Below are 20,032 nucleotides of genomic sequence, written 5' to 3'. Positions count from 1 at the left end.
CTGTTTTGTGGGCGTGGCTTGCAATTTATTTCTCCTCTAAGAGATACCAATTCTTACATAACTCATTAAAGCTTGTTCTATTTCTTCGGTTCAATACTCGGAAAGGTGCCGAAACAATTCCCACTGTGGACCTTTTGAGGCTTAACACCCTAAGAGGCACGAAAACTACTTTTTTAACCCCTAAAAGGTGCGACAAGCACCCCCCCCGTCCTTTTTATATGGGAGTCCCCCTCCGGGTGTTAGTCAATGAGAAAGCAGTGACCACAGCGTATGATAATAAAAACATCAACCAACTTTATTTAAAGAGGCTCGACCAATTACGTTGGTTCTTTTACAGTTGACTTTAAAAGTAAAATATAAAACTACGAAAAAGATATTACAATATATCAAAGATATAAGAAAGCAAATGTATTACAAACGTATCAATGTAAGCCGCAATCATACAAATGTCGCCGACAGCAAATTAACGATCGTGACATGGTAGCAAAAAGTGTTTTAATATATGTGTTTACTTTTCCTAAGACTACCTAAGCTAAGTCATCGTTACATCTTGCAAATGAAAATAACATGGGATATTCCTACAGGCAGAAGAGACAAAAATTGACTTTTTACAAGCGCGCCCGAGGAACTGAACTTTATTTACAGATCTTAGTTTTTTTTGGTTTTTTTTACTACGGTTTACTAAAACATTTTATTGTAATTAAAATAAGTTTATAAGGGAGATAGGACCCTGCGCGCGCTCTGATTGGTCGAAAAGCCATGTTTTATCACAATACAAAACAGAAAAAGCGTGTTTTATTGTTTTTCGCCACATTACCTCTATTCAGCATTTTTGTTAGAGATGGAGAGAAACATTTTCTTTGCTTCTACTTGCGGCATGTAAAATCTACATCATGAAGCAAATAAAGAAACCTAAGCCGAGTATTACATTGTGATGAAACACACCGGACATTTGAGAACACTCAAGAAATGTAGAAAGAACTCCCCTGCGAGTCGTGTTTTCTACATCTCCCTCGTGTTCTCAAATAACTGTCGTGTTTTATCACAGTGTAATACACGGCGTGTAAAACTTAAACACTGCGCCGTTTTACAAGGAGGAAAGCTCTGTATAGTAAGTGGGTTTATCAATAACAGAGAACCATTTACTTAGTACATGAGAAATCTTGGGCAACAGGGTGCCCCTTGGTGGAGCAGAACTTAATTTGAAGGCATGGAAAATATATCACTACCCATCCCTAGCCGGGATAAATAGAGACGTAGAGAGAAAGAGCAAACTCTAGGTGGCCAATGTCTGCTGTGGTCAGACTGGACAACTCTTCTGATATAAACGCTAAGTACAGGCTGGTTCGAGGAGGATGGGGGTAACCGTTCAACCAGCGACGACTTTTTACCATGTAAACCAGCCAAATGTTGATTTAGTTTATCTTAACGACCCAAGGTTTTCAAGTTTGCTGAATCCTCTTGCCAGTGATCTTCAGTTCTGTCCTAAGCTCAAAATGCCGATCCTCCCTTCTTATTGCCATACATTTCCGTTGATATTAGCTCTGAGAATTTAAGAGTTCATCAAGACAATATCTCCTAGTTGATGACTTTCGTTCTTCTCATCTTCTGTTTGTTTAAAATTTCATGGTCTTATAAGGGGAAATCAGGATTTGATCACTTATTACTGACTACTTAGTCACTGATTACTTGTTACTACTTTCCTATCACATCAATCAGTCTTGTCACGGAGTTATTCACACAAAAATTGAAATGTCGCTTTGGCTCAAACTTGTTCGTACTCAGGACAAAAGCCGAGGGGAAAATACCTCGTGGTGGCCATCTTGTATTTCAATGTCAGACCCAAGTACGAGGCTGATGCACAACGTTTCTGTAAGAACATAAAAATAACCAGTTACTGTGAGTAAGCAATAGATTCACTCGCCACCTGAAATGGTTTCCTTCTTCATGTAAACAGGGTAAAGTCCCTCGGAGACTCCTATGTAAAAAGGACGGGAGTGCTTGTGGGAAATTTTGAAAAGAGCCCCTAAGAGGTTCCAAGATCCTATTTTGTGGGCGTGGCTTGAATTTTTTTCACCACTAAAAGGTACCAATTTTAAAACAACAAATTAACTGACACTTTCATAATTTTTAATAGCGTTAAAGACGATTGCTCCAAATACCTTCTACTCGTAAAGTTGAAAATCAACTATACCCGGTCATATTTTTTTTTTGGCTCAAAACCCTATAACGTACCCCGGAAGCTCCCACCGAGCGAGATACCGAAACCTTTTCTTAAACCCTAAAAGGTACGACAAGCACCCCCGTCGCCCCCGCAGGTAAAGTAGCTTCAAGTAAGCCTTCATAGAATATTAAAAACGCTACTTCCTTAGTTGTATTAAGCTAATTCTGATCTAAAAGATACCACCAACAACGTTTGGGTCTTACTTGGCGCGATCCGAGAGATTAAAACGAGTGCTCATTGGCCATGGATTAACAACTAACGTGATTTTACAGCACTGAGAAATATGCCAGCGGTTGCTATGGCTGTTATATAATACCAGAGATACTACGCGCGCTCTGATTGGTCAATAGAGTTTACAAACCTATATTCTATTGTACCGTTAAAAACCCAGTTTCTGAATCTGGCAGCACTAAAGGATAGGACGCAAATTGCCCGACTTAAGTTTGTAAGTCGTATTTTGGTCATAATCCAAAAGAATATTTCACTATTACAGACGATTTTAGTGTAAACACTGATGAATTATTGATTAAAAAAGAATTTGAATGAAGTCCATATCTTTGCATTTTTAACCGACTTTGAAAAGGTACCACGTCGCCTTCGATCATTGGCCAACCTTTTTTACTGAAATACATAGGCCTGGCTGCTGAAATCCAACCATCAGAAGATTAACCCAGTCGAGAGTTGATCACATGGTAAAAACTCCTTTCATTTACAAAGAACTTTTCTGACAGTGCATTGTACGCCCTCCAAATTAAATTAGTTCATATTAAAAGACATCCTCAAATAGTTGAAGCAATCTTGAAACAGAATTGGCATGATTTGCCGGGATCTTGCTACTTGTAATGAAATGCAAGTTAAAGGATACTGGCTTCAAAACACAAGAATGATAAAATTATTGTTATCTTATCTGAAAACTTATCCTTATTTTCCAAATTTAAATGACACGTTATCTCCAATTAACATAAACGGTGCCCACTGCCTCACTTCAGGCCAGCCGTTACTCCGCATCCATTTCATGGCCTCGTGAAGAGATTCACTGGCACTCTGTCCACCTAGAAGATGCTCGTAAAAGCGACTCATGAACTGCTCTGTTGCTTCGTCCTCTAGAGCCCACAGTGCCACTAACACTGAGCGTGCACCAGATCCTAAGAACGCTCGAGAAATTCCGATAACTCCCTCGGCTCTGATCTTCCCACGTCCACTGTGACAACAACTAAGTACAACAAGTTTAGCTCGAAGTTGAACTTCTGAAATGTCAGACATTGTCAAAAGGTACTCTTCTTCTGTAGGAAACTTCTTAGTAGACCGCCCAGGAGAGAGGACAATTTCTCCTCTTTCGGCATCACCATGTGCGGCAAAATGTATCAGACCTGCTGAATGTAGCATTTCAAGCACCGCCTGCTTGGTTGCTTTCTCTCCTAACAAAGGCTGAACACCTAGCAGTCGCCCAATCATCTCTGCCTCCTTTCTTGCAAAGGGCAATGGTTTGAAGGTTGTACGACGACTATTGTAACGCACTCTACCAACCTCAGGATCACCGACTATCAGAACACCACACTGACTGTGATAGTCAGTAGGACTGTCCTGGATGCATTTGAGAGTGGTCAAGGAAGGAACAATGCGAATCCTAAACGTGTCTGATAGGTACTTTCCACTGTCATCAAGTAAAGCTGGAAATGGAACATGGCACAAGCAGGGATCAGGAACAATGATGATCTCGGACCCCTCAAGTAAGTCGGCCACAGGAGCGATGATCATATTGTAGAACAAGATTAGATTCAGTTCGGGATCATCCTCACCCCTTCCTTGTCGCAAAGCTGCGAGCTCCTCCTCATGAGAGATATCTGGTTTTGGCTCAATATCATTTAAAGATCGATCTTCGCAATCCTCTTCGGATAAAATACCAAAGCTGCGGAAGCGTTTAGCAAAAAACTCTTCCAAGCTGTCAGATGATCCGGCAGCGATATCACTTTCATTTACTGTTATTGTTCGAAAATGCATGACTCCGCTTGTTTTGATAATCCACAAAAACATTTTCTTGTTATGATTAGAAATGTACAGACAAGAGCAGTTGCTTTCATGTTTCACAATATTCTCTATGCCAATCCAAGATTGCGGATCAGCAGAGATTTGCCTTTCAACAGAGTACCGAGTTGCCATCAAGTCTGCCAAGGCCCTAGCGCGTGCCAGCTCTGTAACATAAAGGGCTTTGTTAGGATTCCCCGAGACAACAAGGAAGAGAGCGAAAATCCGATGAGGAAAGCTGTGAATATCTGAAAGCGATACTTTAAATTGATCGTTGTCTCTTAGAAAAGCACGCAAACTTTCGCTTTTTTCCATGCTCAAGACCAGACACTCAAAAGCTTCCTGGATCTTTTCTTGGGCTATCTTCACGACTGTAAGTTCACGAAGGCATGCAAACTCTTTGTCTAGGTGTCCAATATCTTGATTAATTGAAAGTGCCTTCTCGAGATAACCTTCAGCAACGACGGGCTCACCAATCGAACTAAACAATGATCCTAAGTTGAAGTATTCTGCTGCTTCTCCTTTTCTGTCACCAATTTCTTTACTTATCACAAGTCCTTTCTTAAAATATTCCTTAGCTTTTTCATATTCACCCAGAGATTGAAACACAGATCCTAAGTTTCCGTAACAGCCTGCTTCTCCTGCTCTGTCGTCAATTTCAACTGTGATTGCAAGTGCTTTGTCAAGATTTTCTTTAGCTTTCTCATATTCACCACGAAATAGAAACTTAGTTCCGAAGTTTATATAATCTCTTGCTTCTCCTTCTCTGTCACCAATTTCACACCTGATCGCAAGTGCTTTGGCATGATATTCTTTAGCTCTGCCATATTCCTGAGCCTGTTGAAACACAGTTCCTAAGTTTCCGTAACAGCATGCCTCTCCTTCTTTGTCACCAATTTCAATTTTGATCGCAAGTGCTTTCTCAAGATACTCTTTAGCTTTGTCATATTCTCCAAGAGATTCAAAGTTAGCCGCTAAGTTCCCGTAATCTGCCGCTTCTCCTTCTCTGTCACCAATTTCAATTCTGATCGCAAGTGCTTTCTCAGTATATTCTTTAGATTTGCGATGCTCTCCAAGAGACATAAACACGGTTCCTAAGTTTCCGTAACAGGTTGCTTCTCCTGCTCTGTCACCAATTTCAATTTGGATCGCTAGTGCTTTCTCAAGATACTCTTTAGCTTTGTTATATTCACCACGAGATCGAAACACAGTTCCTAAGTTTCCGTAACAGGTTGCTTCTCCTGCTCTGTCACCAATTTCAATTTGGATCGCCAGTGCTTTCTCAAGATACTCTTTAGCTTTGTCATATGCACCACGAGATAGAAACACAGTTCCTAAGTTTCCGTAACAGCTCGCTTCTCCCGCTCTGTCACCAGTTTCAATTGTGATAGCAAGTGCTTCCCCAAGATATTCTATAGCTTTATCGTGTTCACCAAGAGATTCAAACACAACTCCTAAGTTTCCGTAAGCGACTGCTTCTCCTCTCCTGTCACCAATTTCTCTCATGATATTGATCGCTTTCTCATAAAGTTTTCCTGCCTCTACATATTTAAATTGTTTTTCATAGATCATGGCTAGTTCTAATAATAGAATGCCTTCATCCTCGCCTGTTTTTCCACGCTCTAGGTAAATGTCAAGAAGTTGCTTGCCGTATTTTATGGCATTTGTGTAATCAAAGATAAGACAATACGCCATAAAGATTGTTTTATAGATAGCAGTGCTAACTAATTTAACAACCTGCTCCTCCTTTTCTTTCGGCATCACATTATTTACGAAAATCAAACATTCTTTACAGACCTCTATAGCTTTTACACCCCGACCGGTGTTGAGAAGGAAAGTTGCAATAGCCAAACCAACACAGATGACTTGAAAAACGTAGTCTAGATTGTTCATTTTGTCCTCCTCTATAAGCCCTGTAAAAAGAAAATACCACTCAAGCTCTATAGTGTAAAATAACATTATACTTTTGTACTTCTCTTCTCCTAAGTGTATAAATGAGTACTGGCGAACTTAATGCTGGAGGTGAGCCTGGTATTGGCTCCTAGCTGTTCGTTTTATGCAAGATGGGACACGTTGGTTTGACACAGACTAGAAGGTTTTCACCTCGTGCTCAGACTTTATGAAACTTTTCCATTATAAAGAAAATAACCTGAAGAAATCTTCTCAAAGTCCTTAATAATTCATCTAGTTTAAACAAAGGAAATCATGACCGTGACGGTGTTTGGATATCTGATCTTAATTAGTATAGATTTTTACGATTTCATTTCTCCGTTTTCTTCTTAGTTTTACTTTCCATTGAGAACATCTATCAAACACTCAAGACAGTGTTTGACCACATATCCAAATACCTCGAAGTTCGTCAAAAATACTCTGCTGCGCGTCGTATTTTCAACTCTCTTCTCGGTGCTTGAAAATGTGGTCAAACACGGCTTTTCATGTTTGATATATTATGTAAATCCCCCGCCCCTTTCTCTACTGAATGTATTATCCACCGTGAATAGGAGGGATCAGTACTGCAAGCACACTTTAATTATCTTGACTCCTGTGCCGGCCGAAAACGGCCTTGACCAACATTGTCTTTTGTTCCACTTCTGACGTCAACACCATTGACTATAATTGGCATTACTTCTACTCAAGGTCCGCAACAGGAAAAGATCTTTCCAATAATGCCCAGATCAGAGTGATTGGGTTAACTGAGCTTGAAATACGCGCGAAAAGGCTTCGAAATTTGAGTGAAAAAACTTGGAAAGAAATTTCTTCGATTAAGCTTCGCCATGTCATATTATGAATATCGCAAAGATATATTTTTTCGACTAACAAGGCAAAAACTACAAGATGAGGTTCTTACCTCAGTCAGGAGAAAATCACCAAGAGCATGCAACTACCCTACATTCCGGTCATGGCGTTTTGACAGACCGATCTATTTTTTGTTTGAATTTACCAGGAATTCAGACCCCCACAGAAACTTCAGTGACTAATCACAAGCAGGGACTTTATTCTTAACTGACGTCATCATTACAGCGGTAGAAGTGATGGGCTCCTGATGTGAGGTCGGCCATTTTTTCCCTTACCGATGCGCGCCCATGTAGACCGAAACCGACCTATCTCGCGGGAAAAAAAAAAAAAACTAAAAATAGACCGGTCTGTAAAAATGCTATGACCTAGGTTTACTATGGGAGTTGCACACTCCTAGTGATGGATTCCAGCCTCAGTAGAGTTCCCTTGGAAACGTGCATGGCACCTACGAAACATTTGGGTGTTTCACGCAATTCCAGGAAAACTGATGATCATATAACGTATCTGTTTGGCGATATGCGAGATGGGTTTTTAAACCCATAAAAACTATAACGCCGAGATACCGAATGTAAGCATCTTCAGATTTAAACATGATTTGCACTCTTCGGTAAGTGGAGTGAAAGACTTTTTTTTCAAATCAATGTCGGGATATGGAATGGAAAACAGTGAATCGCGATTCCTCTTTAACTCTCCCTCAGAAGCTAAAAGTAGCTCAAGAAGCCCGAAATACGCATCGATAGTTACAGGTCACAAAATCAGCCCGTTCAGATTTATTCCTTGTTATACTCAGTGCCTCATTCCCCCCAGCAGGGTAACGTAATACGCGTAAATTGTCTAGCTTGATGCGCTATGGACACCCATGTTATCAATCAAACAAAATCAAACCAAGTTTTACCGAACAGTCTCGAGTTTATTTTGGACTGGTTGAAATAAATGAGAGATTAGTTTTTCTCACCACAGTGAAGTTCGTACTGGAAAAATTCGAAACTGAAACAGTAGGCGAGTCTCTCAAAATTCCGAGAAAAAGTATCATTATAAAATCGAGAGAAGTTTTAACGGATTTAAATCAAGCTGTATAACAACGAATACGTTCGAGTTTGATCGGTAAGTGATGTTGCTTGTACAGAACATCCCAAAACAGACTTCCTTATAGGTCGTACAGCAAAGCCATGCTGTACATGTACACGGTAAAGAACATTTGTTTGTAGTGTCATGGTACGATTTAAAGTTCTACTTGATGTCGGTATTTGGGCAGTTTCTTTGTCAACTAAATATAAAGGTGCGTTCTTGATCATTGTAGTCTATTCATAGGCTTGAAGGTAGGGAATCGAAGAACTGGTCGGGCGGGTCATGTAGCATTTCCTAAGGCAAATCACTAATAGACTGCTAGCAGGGAACTCCGCGTCTTAACTCGGCCAAGCATTACATCATTTGAGGAGGTTTTTGTGATATCTCGAATAATATGTTAAATGTTATCAGTGGAAGCCCAAATAATGCATTGTTTTAAACAAAATAACGAATAACTTACCGTTGCGCAGTAGTCTGTGTTCAGTCTTTCGTTCTTCCAAACAAAAACTGTAGAGGTGCGTCTGTGTTTTACTGCTTATAACTGTGTTGCTCGCATAAATTATCCATCCTTAGAACCATTTCAGTTTTGCAGCATCTGACGTGCCAAGCGGAAACAAAAGAAACGAAATGTTTGTCTGCGCGTGATCTTTGCAGAAGATCATTTAAAAACCAGAAATATGATTAATAAGGACATAATTATAGAGCATGAGCAAGAACTTGGTAAGAAAGGAAAACTTTTTTTCAGATAAATTACCGGTAAAAAATGACTCGAGGAGGAGTGGGCGGGTACAATTCTTACTAAAAAACTCTTCTTCATGATGTAAACACGTATTGAAACATTAAGTAATTGTAGTCAGGAGATGACACTTTAAGTTTCTGGTTTGTCACTGACTGTTTTTAAGATGTGACTTCAAGACGTTTCAGTTAGTGCTTAGACCTTCTTCAGATGAAACTGAAAAGTTTTACACGTGATTCAATATACGAGCGCCCTTGGAAGGTTACGTCTAAAACATAAAAAAAACATAGCGCACGTGAGTCGCGCACTACATTTCTAAGTTTCTAAGCGCGTTCGTTTAACGAGCTGTCTTTTTGAGAAGAAAAGAGAAGAGAAGACGAGAAGAGATATTCCATATCGAAAAAGGAACTATGCATTATTTTGTTTATCATATAGACATACTAATGACGACGTTTTGGACGATTTTCCGAAGATTTCCGACCTATGTCTGAAGATTTCCGATCAAAGATTCTCCTTCCGAACAATTTCCGAAAATGTGGAAGATTACTGAAGATTGCCGAAGACTTTCGAGGAAGATTCGAAGATGTTTCGATCATGCACCAACAAATTTAAGTACAGTTTAAGGTTCAAACATGATATCAGTGAAGTCATCAATATCTTCACTAGTGAGGATATGGAAAATACGCCATCCGAGTCCCGGGTGTAGTTTCGTATGAATTTTACGAGTGGTGTATTTTCCAGTAAAACACTCGTGTCTATATAATAAAAAAACTTTCAGTTTCAACTGATGAAGTTGTAAGCGCTAAACGAAGCGTGTTGATGAAGAACAACTTTGAGAACAGTCAGTGGCAAATTGTTACCTTACGATGTACCCGGGGGGGAGTGTACTCCCTATAATAGCCTATACGGGGGGTTCCGCCCGAAAGGAGTACCTTTCTCAGGCCTCAGGGATATAAAAGGGTAGGGATTACACAAGTTGAGGTATATGAAAGGGTAGGGAAATGGGAGTATCTTGACTCCTGCCGGAACAACTGAATACAAATACTTGATTTTTGGTTAACATCTCTTCTGGTAATGCTTGATGTTCTCCCGTAATATTTTTCATTAACTTCATTCCAAATGTTCAGAAAACGGATGCAGTGTTTTTAAGAAAGTGTGTGAAAAATGGTATACAAAAGGGTAAGAGGCTGGACCTCCGGCCAGAGCTTCCCCGTTAAAAACGTACTAGAGTAACATAAGCCTGCAGTGCAGGAGTATTTTGACGAGCGAGCGCACGCATTTTGATAAGGCAAGCGCCACCTTGGATTCAAACTCGCAAGAGACGAAAAGTGGTCCTAAGGTGTAGGAGTACCGATAACACGTAAACATACGGAAAACGCCTGAACTGCAGGCTAGAGTACCATGCAAAACCTTTCTTATAAAAATAAGTTTGATTTGGATGAAAATGAATTTGTATGCAGAACTCATTTTCCTACGAATGGTTTCGTACGAAGACTCGTTTTACACAGAGGCGAAAGGCAATCGCAAATGGCCTATTGGCCTGTTCAGAAAATATCGCGCCAGACTATGTTTAGCACGCGCGTGAGTCCCGCGATGCGTTTCTCCAATTTTGCATGTCGCCCTCTAACAGTGCGCGTTTAACGTGCTGCCTTTTTGAATCACGTGTAAAGCCTTTCAGATTCAACCCATAAACCGTTAAGCACTAAACGAAACGTGTTCAGGTAACATCTTAAAAACAGTCAGTGACAAATTAGTAACTTATAATGTAAACAGGTCTTTGCTCGCGCTTTGAACGCCCACCCGGCGACCAACCACCAGTCCCTCATTACCGCTTGTAGATTTGATCGAGGAGACGCAAATTTAAAAAAAAAAAAAAAAAAGTTCAGTTAACGATTCTTCACGTTGATACTGGTTTGGAAATAGTCGGCATCATTACTAAGGACGCCGTGTATTTCGATAGAAGCAAATAATATGCTTCTGATTTTGATAGTAGATCAATCAGTATGATTTATGTTTTAAAAGAAAAGAAAGTTTAAAAAACCCGAATTTTTAGCAAGTCGTCTTGATGAGAGTATGTAGTGCGTGTAAGCAAACGATTTATACTTACGTTTTAAGGAGATTGCGACAACACTGACAAACTCGTTGAAGGTCCCCCATTGTGGCCGCCATGTTGAAGGCTTGGGCGCCAAGCATGACTCAAGTTTAGATGCAAATAAATTTTCATTAAATAGCACTGCACTAATAGCGAGCTAAGGTAGCCGAATGTTATGTTAGATGATTCGCGAGTTAATTAATCGTTTGAAATTAATCCGAAAAACGGCAAGATATTTGTTTACCTGAAATATAAGGGAGTTTAAGCAAACTACGACGACGGCGGCGAAGAGAATGTCACCAAACATAAGGTTTAATGAGCAAAACAATGGCTGTGCACGTGCGTAATAAATCTTTGTACATTTCTTTGCCGTCCTCTGCACAACAACAACAACATGAAATGAACAAGTTCTGTGTAGTCTGAGGAAGGCGAACGACAACGGCTAATTTTCGTAATTCCATTTGAAATTGAACGCTGTCGTTGCATGGTTAGCCTGTGCACGTTTTCAGAGCCATTGGGGTACTGAACAGATCAAGATAATCGCGAATTTCGCTGGTAAAATAAAAATTGATTTTTGACTCGACGCAGTCCTCGGCGTCGCCGTCGTCGTTGCTTAAGTCGCCTATTTAGTTATCATGGCGCTCTCCGACCCACGCAATTGACATAAAACCCATGATGGCAATTTCTAAACAGGCCATTTCATAGATATGGCGCTGTGTTGTCCATCGAATGGGTTGATCTCCCTGTACTTCTTAATATCTACACGTTACTTCGCTGCGACTTGATTAACGCGAGCTTTTTCAAACACTGTAACAACGTAGCTCTTATTATGCAAAATCCCGGTGCAAAATCGATACATCAAACAACGGTTTTTTCTCGCCTAGTCAGGGATTCTTTATATGCTTTCAAACACAGATAGATTACCTTATAAATGATAAAAAAACACAGTTTTCTTCTTCTGTCTTTGTTGATTTTTACTTTCAACAGTGTTTTCTCGGATCCTGAGCTTTCATAAATCAGCCTCAAACTACATCATAATACAGGTGAACCGCATAAAAATAACAAAGCATGTAAAGTTAAATGTGAGCAGTGATGTCACAACATGGCGGCTGACATTGTTTCAAAGAAAATAATGACTAACATCCTGTTGCGCAGAACACAACCAAGACATGTTTGCTTCATAAAAAATAACAAAGCATGTAAAGTTACATGTGCGCAGTGGCGTCACAACATGGCGGCTAACATTGTTTCAAAGAAAATAATGAGTAACATCCTGTTGCGCAGAACACAACCAAGACATGTTTGCTTCACTACGCAATGGTTTCCAAGATTTATAATCTAGCTTAATCTGACATATGCGCCAGCAAATCACATTAGTAAGGGGATACCCATATAAAAAGCACGGGCTGCTCGTCGGATATTTTGATAAGAACAAAAGTGTAGCAACTCTCGTGAGCTGGTAATTCTCTTCAAAGTTAGCAGCTGTTATTGTTTTAGTGCTAGGGGCATTGTTTCTGTTGTTTGTTCTATTCTTCTCTCAAGGGGTATCAAGCAATTCATGTGAGACCTTACGAGAGCTGCTACCTCACCCGAGAAAAACCCCTAAGAGGTACCAAGATCCTGTTTTGTGGGCGTGGCTTGCAATTTTTTTCTCCTCTAAGAGGTACCAATTCTTGCATAACTCATTAAAGCCTGTCCTATTTCTTCGGTTCAATACTCGGAAAGGTGCCGGAACAGTTCCCACTGTGGACCTTTTGAGGCTTAACACCCTAAGAGGCACCAAAACTACTTTTTTAACCCCTAAAAGGTACGACAAGCACCCCCCCGTCCTTTTTATATGGGAGGCCCTCTCCGGGTGTTAGTCAATGAGAAAGGAGAAAGCAGTGACCACAGCGCATGATAATAAAAAACATCAACCAACTTTATTTAAAGAGGCTCGACCAATTACGTTGGCTCTTTTACAATTGACTTTGAAAGTAAAATATAAAACTACGAAAAAGATATTACAATATATCAAAGATATAAGAAAACAAAAGTATTACAAACGCATCAATGTAAGCCGCAATCATCCAAATGTCGTCGACAGCAAATTAACGATCATGACATGGTAGCAAAAAGTGCTTTAATATATGTGTTTACTTTTCCTAAGACTACCTAAGCTAAGTCATCGTTACATCTTGCAAATGAAAACAACATGGGATATTGCTACAGGCAGAAGAGACAAAAATTGACTTTTTACAAGCGCGCCCGAGGAACTGAACTTTATTTATACATCTTAGTTTTATTTGTTTTTTTTTACTACGGTTTACTAAAACATTTTATTGTAATTAAAATAAGTTTATAAGGGAGATAGGACCCTGCGCGCGCTCTGATTGGTCGAAAAAACAGAAAAAGCGTGTTTTATTGTTTTTCGCCACATTACCTCTATTTAGCATTTTTGTTAGAGATGGAGAGAAACATTTTCTTTGTTTCTACTAGCGGCATGTAAAATCTACATCATGAAGCAATTAAAGAAACCTAAGCCTAAACCTAATCCTTTCATTGTGATGAAACACACCGGACATTTGAGAACACTCGAGACATGTAGAAAGAACTCCCCTGCGAGTCGTGTTTTCTACATCTCCCTCGTGTTCTCAAATACCCGTCGTGTTTTATCACAGTGTAATACACGGCGTGTAAAACTTAAACACTGCGCCGTTTTACAAGGAGGAAAGCTGTGTATGGCAAATGGGTTTATCAATAACAGAGAACCATTTACTTAGAACACGAAAAATCTTGGGCAACAGGGTGCCCCTTGGTGAAACAGAACTTGTTTTGAAGGCATGGAGAATATATCACTACCCACCCCTAGCCGGGATAAATAGTGACATAGAGAGAGTGAGCAAACTCCAGGTGGCCAATGTCTGCTGCAGTCAGAATGGACAACTCTTCTGATACAAACGCTAAGTACAGGCTGGTTCGAGGAGGATAGGGGTAGCCGTTCCACCAGCGACGAATTTTTACCATGTAAACCAGCCACATGTTGATTTAGTTTATCTTAACGACCCAAGGTTTTCAAAAAAGTTAATGGAAAAACTTTAAAGTTTGCTGAATCCTCCTGCCAGTGATCTTCAGTTTTGTCCTAAGCTCAAAATGCCGATTCTCCCTTCTTATTGCAATACATTTTCGTTGATGCTAGCTCTGAGAATTTAAGAGTTCATCAAGATAATATATCCTAGTTAATGCTTTTCGTTCTTCTCATCACCTGTTTGTTGAAAATGTAATGGTCTTGTAAGGGGAAATATTACTGACTACTTACTTAGTCACTAATCACTTGTTACTACTTTCCTATCACATCAATCAGTCTTGTCACGGAGTTATTCACACAAAAATTGAAATGTCGCTTTGGCTCAAACTTGTTCGTACTCAGGGCACAAGTCGAGGGGAAAATGCCTCGTAGCGGCCATCTTGGATTTCAATGTCAGACCCAAGTACGAGGCTGATGCACAACGTCTCTGTAAGAACAGGAAAATAATCAGTTACTGTGAGTAAGCAATAGATTCACTCACCACCTGAAATGGTTTCCTTCTTCATGTAAACAGGGTAAAGTCCCTCGGAGACTCCTATGTAAAAAGGACGGGGAAGCTTGTGGGAAATTTTGAAAAGAGCCCCTAAGAGATTCCAAGATCCTATTTTGTGGGCGTGGCTTGAATTTTTTTCACCACTAAAAGGTACCAATTTTAAAACAACAAATTAACTGACACTTTCATAATTTTTAATAGCGTTAAAGACGATTGCTCCAAATACCTTCTACTCGTAAAGTTGAAAATCAACTATACCCGGTCATATTTTTTTTTTGGCTCAAAACCCTATAACGTACCGCGGAAGCTCCCACCGAACGAGGTGCCGAAACCTTTTCTTAAACCCTAAAAGGGACAACAAGCATCCCCGTCGCCCCCGCAGGTAAAGTAGCTTCAAGTAAGCCTTCATAGAATATTAAAAACGCTACTTCCTTAGTTGTATTAAGCTAATTCTGGTCCAAAAGATATCACCAACAACGTTTCGGTCTTACTTGGCGCGATCCGGGAGATTAAAACGAGTGCTCATTGGCCATGGATTAACGACTAACGTGATTTTACAGCACTGAGAAATATATACGCCAGCGGTTGCTATGGCTGTTATAAAATACCAGAGATACTACGCGCGCTCTGATTGGTCAATAGAGTTGACAAACCTATACTCTATTGTACCTTCAAAAACCCAGTTTCTGAATCTGGCAGCACTTAAGGATAGGACGCAAATTGCCCGACTTAAGTTTGTTACTCTTATTTTGGTCATAATCCAAAAGAATATTTCACTATTACAGACGATTTTAGTGTAAACACTGATGAACTATTGATTAAAAAAGAATTTGAATGAAGTCCATATCTTTGCATTTTTAACCGACTTTGAAAAGGTACCACGTCGCCTTCGATCATTGGCCAACCTTTTTTACTGAAATACATAGGCCTGGCCGCTGAAATCCAACCATCAGAAGCTTAACCCAGTCGAGAGTTGATCACATGGTAAAAACTCCTTTCATTTACAAAGAACTTTTCTGACAGTGCATTCTACACCCTCCAAATTAAATTAGTTCATATTAAAAGACATTCTCAAATAGTTGAAGCAATCTTGAAACAGAATTGGCATGATTTGCCGGGATCTTGCTACTTGTAATGAAATGCAAGTTAAAGGATACTGGCTTCAAAACACAAAAATGATAAAATTATTGTTATCTTATCTGAAAACTTACCCTTATTTTCCAAATTTAAATGACACGTTATCTCCAATTAACATAAACGGTGCCCACTGCCTCACTTCAGGCCAGCCGTTACTCCGCATCCATTTCATGGCCTCGTGAAGAGATTCACTGGCACTCTCTTCACCTAGAAGATGCTCGTAAAAGCGACTCATGAACTACTCTGTTGCTTCGTCCTCTAGAGCCCACAGTGCCACTAACACTGAGCGTGCACCAGATCCTAAGAACGCTCGAGAAATTCCGATAACTCCCTCGGCTCTGATCTTCCCACGTCCACTGTGACAACAACTAAGTACAACAAGTTTGGCTCGAAGTTGAACTTCTGAAATGTCAGACATTGTCAAAAGGTACTCTTCTTCTGTAGGAAACTTCTTAGTAGACCGCCCGGGAGAGAGGACAATTTCTCCTCTTTCGGCATCACCATGTGCGGCAAAATGTATCAGACCTGCTGAATGTAGCATTTCAAGCACCGCCTGCTTGGTTGCTTTCTCTCCTAATAAAGGCTGAACACCTAGCAGTCGCCCAATCATCTCTGCCTCCTTTCTTGCAAAGGGCAATGGTTTGAAGGTTGTACGACGACTATTGTAACGCACTCTACCAACCTCAGGATCACCGACTATCAGAACACCACACTGACTGTGATAGTCAGTAGGACTGTCCTGGATGCATTTGAGAGTGGTCAACGAAGGAACAATGCGAATCCTAAACGTGTCTGATAAGTACTTTCCACTGGAAATGGAACATGGCACAAGCAGGGATCAGGAACAATGATGATCTCGGACCCCTCAAGTAAGTTGGCCACAGGACCGATGATCATATTGTAGAACAAGATTGGATTCAGTTCGGGATCATCCTCACCCCTTCCTTGTCGCAAAGTTGCGAGCTCCTCCTCATGAGAGACATTTGGTTTTGGCTCAATATCATTTAAAGATCGATCTTCGCAATCCTCTTCGGATAAAATGCCAAAGCTGCGGAAGCTTTCAGCAAAAAACTCATCCAAGCTGTCAGATGATCCTGCAGCGTTATCGCTTTCATTTACTGTTATTGTTCGAAAATGCATGACTCCGCTTGTTTTGATAATCCACAAAAACATTGCGTTATCATAATTAGAGATATACAGACAAGAACAGTTGCTTTCTTGTTTCACAATATTCTCTATGCCAACCCAAGTTTGCGGATCAGTAGAGATTTGCCTTTCAACAGAGTACCGTTTTGCCATCAGGTCTGCCAAGGCCCTAGCGCGTGCCAGCTCCACAACATAAAGGGCTTTGTCAGGTTTGTCCCCAACAATAAGGAAGGCAGCAAGATGCCGATAAGGAAAGCTGCGAATATCTGAGAGCGATATTTTAAATTGATCGTTATCTCTTAGAAAAGCACGCAAACTTTCGCTTTTTTCCATGCTCAAGACCAGATAGTGAAATGCTTCCTGGATCTTTTCTTGGGGTATCTTCACGACTGCAAGTTTACAAAGGCATGCAAACTCTTCGTCTAGGTGTCCAATATCTTGATTAATTGAAAGTGCCTTCTCGAGATAACCTTCAGCAACGACGGGCTCACAAATCGAACTAAACAATGATCCTAACTTGCGGTATTCTGCTGCTTCTCCTTTCCTGTCACCAATTTCTTTACTTATCACAAGTCCTTTCTTAAAATATTCTTTAGCTTTTTCATATTCACCCAGAGATCGAAACACAGATCCTAAGTTTCCGTAACATCTTGCTTCTCCTGCTCTGTCGTCAATTTCAACTGTGATTGCAAGTGCTTTGTCAAGATTTTCTTTAGCTTTCTCATATTCACCACGAAATAGAAACTTAGTTCCGAAGTTTATGTAATCTCTTGCTTCTCCTTGTCTGTCACCAATTTCACGCCTGATTGCAAGTGCTTTGGCATGATATTCTTTAGCTCTGCCATATTCCTGAGCCTGTTGAAACACAGTTCCTAAGTTTCCGTAACAGCATGCTTCTCCTTCTTTGTCACCAATTTCAATTTGGATCGCTAGTGCTTTCTCAAGATACTCTTTAGCTTTGTCATATTCAGCACGAGATAGAAACACAGTTCCTAAGTTTCCGTAACAGCTTGCTTCTCCTTCTCTGTCACCAATTTCAATTTGGATCGCTAGTGCTTTCTCAAGATACTCTTTAGCTTTGTCATATTCACCACGAGATCGAAACACAGTTCCTAAGTTTCCGTAACAGCTTGCTTCTCCTTCTCTGTCGCCAATTTCAATTTTGATCGCTAGTGCTTTCTCAAGATACTCTTTAGCTTTGTCATATTCACCACGAGATCGAAACACAGTTCCTAAGTTTCCGTAACAGCTTGCTTCTCCTTCTCTGTCACCAATTTCAATTTGCATCGCTAGTGCTTTCTCAAGATACTCTTTAGCTTTGTCATATTCACCACGAAATCGAAACACAGTTCCTAAGTTTCCGTAACAGCTTGCTTCTCCTTCTCTGTCACCAATTTCAATTTGGATCGCTAATGCTTTCTCAAGATACTCTTTAGCTTTGTCATATTCACCACGAAATCGAAACACAGTTCCTAAGTTTCCGTAACAGCTTGCTTCTCCTTCTCTGTCACCAATTTCAATTTGCATCGCTAGTGCTTTCTCAAGATACTCTTTAGCTTTGTCATATTCACCACGAGATCGAAACACAGTTCCTAAGTTTCCGTAACAGCTTGCTTCTCCTTCTCTGTCACCAATTTCAATTTGGATCGCTAATGCTTTCTCAAGATACTCTTTAGCTTTGTCATATTCACCACGAAATCGAAACACAGTTCCTAAGTTTCCGTAACAGCTTGCTTCTCCTGCTCTGTCACCAATTTCAATTTGCATCGCTAGTGCTTTCTCAAGATACTCTTTAGCTTTGTCATATTCACCACGAGATCGAAACACAGTTCCTAAGTTTCCGTAACAGCTTGCTTCTCCTTCTCTGTCACCAATTTCAATTTGGATCGCTAGTGCTTTCTCAAGATACTCTTTAGCTTTGTCATATTCTCTAAGAGATTTAAAGTTAGCCCCTAAGTTCCCGTAATCTGCCGCTTGTCCTTCTTTGTCACCAATTTCAATTCTGATCGCTAGTGCTTTCTCAGTATATTCTTTAGCATTATGATACTCTCCAAGAGACATAAACACGGTTCCTAAGTTTCCGTAACAGCTTGCTTCTCCTGCTCTGTCACCAATTTCAATTCTCATTGCAAGTGCTTTCTCAAGAAACTCATTAGCTTTGTCATATTTACCAAGAGATAGAAACACAGTTCCTAGGTTTCCGTAAGAGCTCGCTTCTTCTGCTCTGTCACCAATTTCAATTGTGATACCAAGTGCTTCGCCAAGATATTCTATAGCTTTATCGTATTCACCAAGAGATTCAAACACAACCCCTAAGTTTCCGTAAGCTGCTGCTTCTCCTCTCCTGTGACCAATTTCTCTCATGATATTGATCGCTTTCTCATAAAGTTTTCCTGCCTCTACATATTTAAATTGTTTTTCATAGATCATGGCTAGTTCTAATAATAGAATGCCTTCATCTTCGCCTGTTTTTCCACGCTCTAGGTAAATGTCAAGAAGTTGCTTGCCGTATTTTATGGCATTTGTGTAATCAAAGATAAGACAATACGCCATGAAGATTGTTTTATAGACAGCAGAGCTAACTAATTTAACAACCTGCTCCTCCTTTTCTTTCGGCATCACATTATTTACGAAAATCAAACATTCTTTACAGACCTCTATAGCTTTTACACCCCGACCGGTGTTGAGAAGGAAAGTTGCAATAGCCAAACCAACACAGATGACTTGAAAAACGTAGTCTAGATTGTTCATTTCGTCCTCCTCTATAAGCCCTGTAAAAAGAAAATACCACTCAAGCTCTATAGTGTAAAATAACATTATACTTTTGTACCTCTCTTCTCCTACGTGTATAAATGAGTACTGGCGAACTTAATGCTGGAGGTGAGCTTGGTATTGGCTCCTAGCTGTTCGTTTTATGCAAGATAGGACACTTTGGTTTGACACAGACTAGAAGGTTTTCACCTCGTGCTCAGACTTTATGAAACTCTTCCATTATAAAGAAAATAACCTGAAGAAATCTTCTCAAAGTCCTTAATAATTTATCAAGTTTAAACAAAGGAAATCATGACCGTGACGGTGTTTGGATATCTGATCTTAATTAGCATAGATTTTTACGATTTCATTTCTTTGTTTTCTTCTTAGTTTTACTTTCTATTGAGAACATCTATCAAATACTCAAGACAGTGTTTGACCACATATCCAAATACCTCGAAGTTCGTCAAAAATACTCTGCTGCGCGTCGTATTTTC

General features: G+C 40.0%; 1 protein-coding gene across 1 annotated transcript in view; it reads right to left on the bottom strand.

Annotated features, from left to right (window-relative positions):
* LOC145503364 (uncharacterized) overlaps positions 1-19,633 on the bottom strand; it is a 46,313-nt gene extending 26,680 nt beyond the window's left edge. The window contains 6 exon segments of the mRNA XM_081482855.1: positions 1,700-1,703; positions 4,715-6,250; positions 14,337-14,435; positions 15,718-16,451; positions 16,454-16,558; positions 16,640-19,633. Of these exon segments, the coding sequence (XP_081338981.1) occupies positions 1,700-1,703; positions 4,715-6,250; positions 14,337-14,435; positions 15,718-16,451; positions 16,454-16,558; positions 16,640-19,601 (5,440 nt within the window). The 5' untranslated portion in view covers positions 19,602-19,633.
* Between the last annotated feature and the right edge of the window lie 399 nt (positions 19,634-20,032).

This window comes from Orbicella franksi, chromosome 1, assembly GCF_964199315.1.
Source record: "Orbicella franksi chromosome 1, jaOrbFran1.1, whole genome shotgun sequence".
NCBI lineage: Eukaryota > Metazoa > Cnidaria > Anthozoa > Scleractinia > Merulinidae > Orbicella > Orbicella franksi.
The sequence above is the reverse complement of the archived record's forward strand: the minus strand, read 5'-3'. Positions and strand labels throughout refer to the sequence as shown.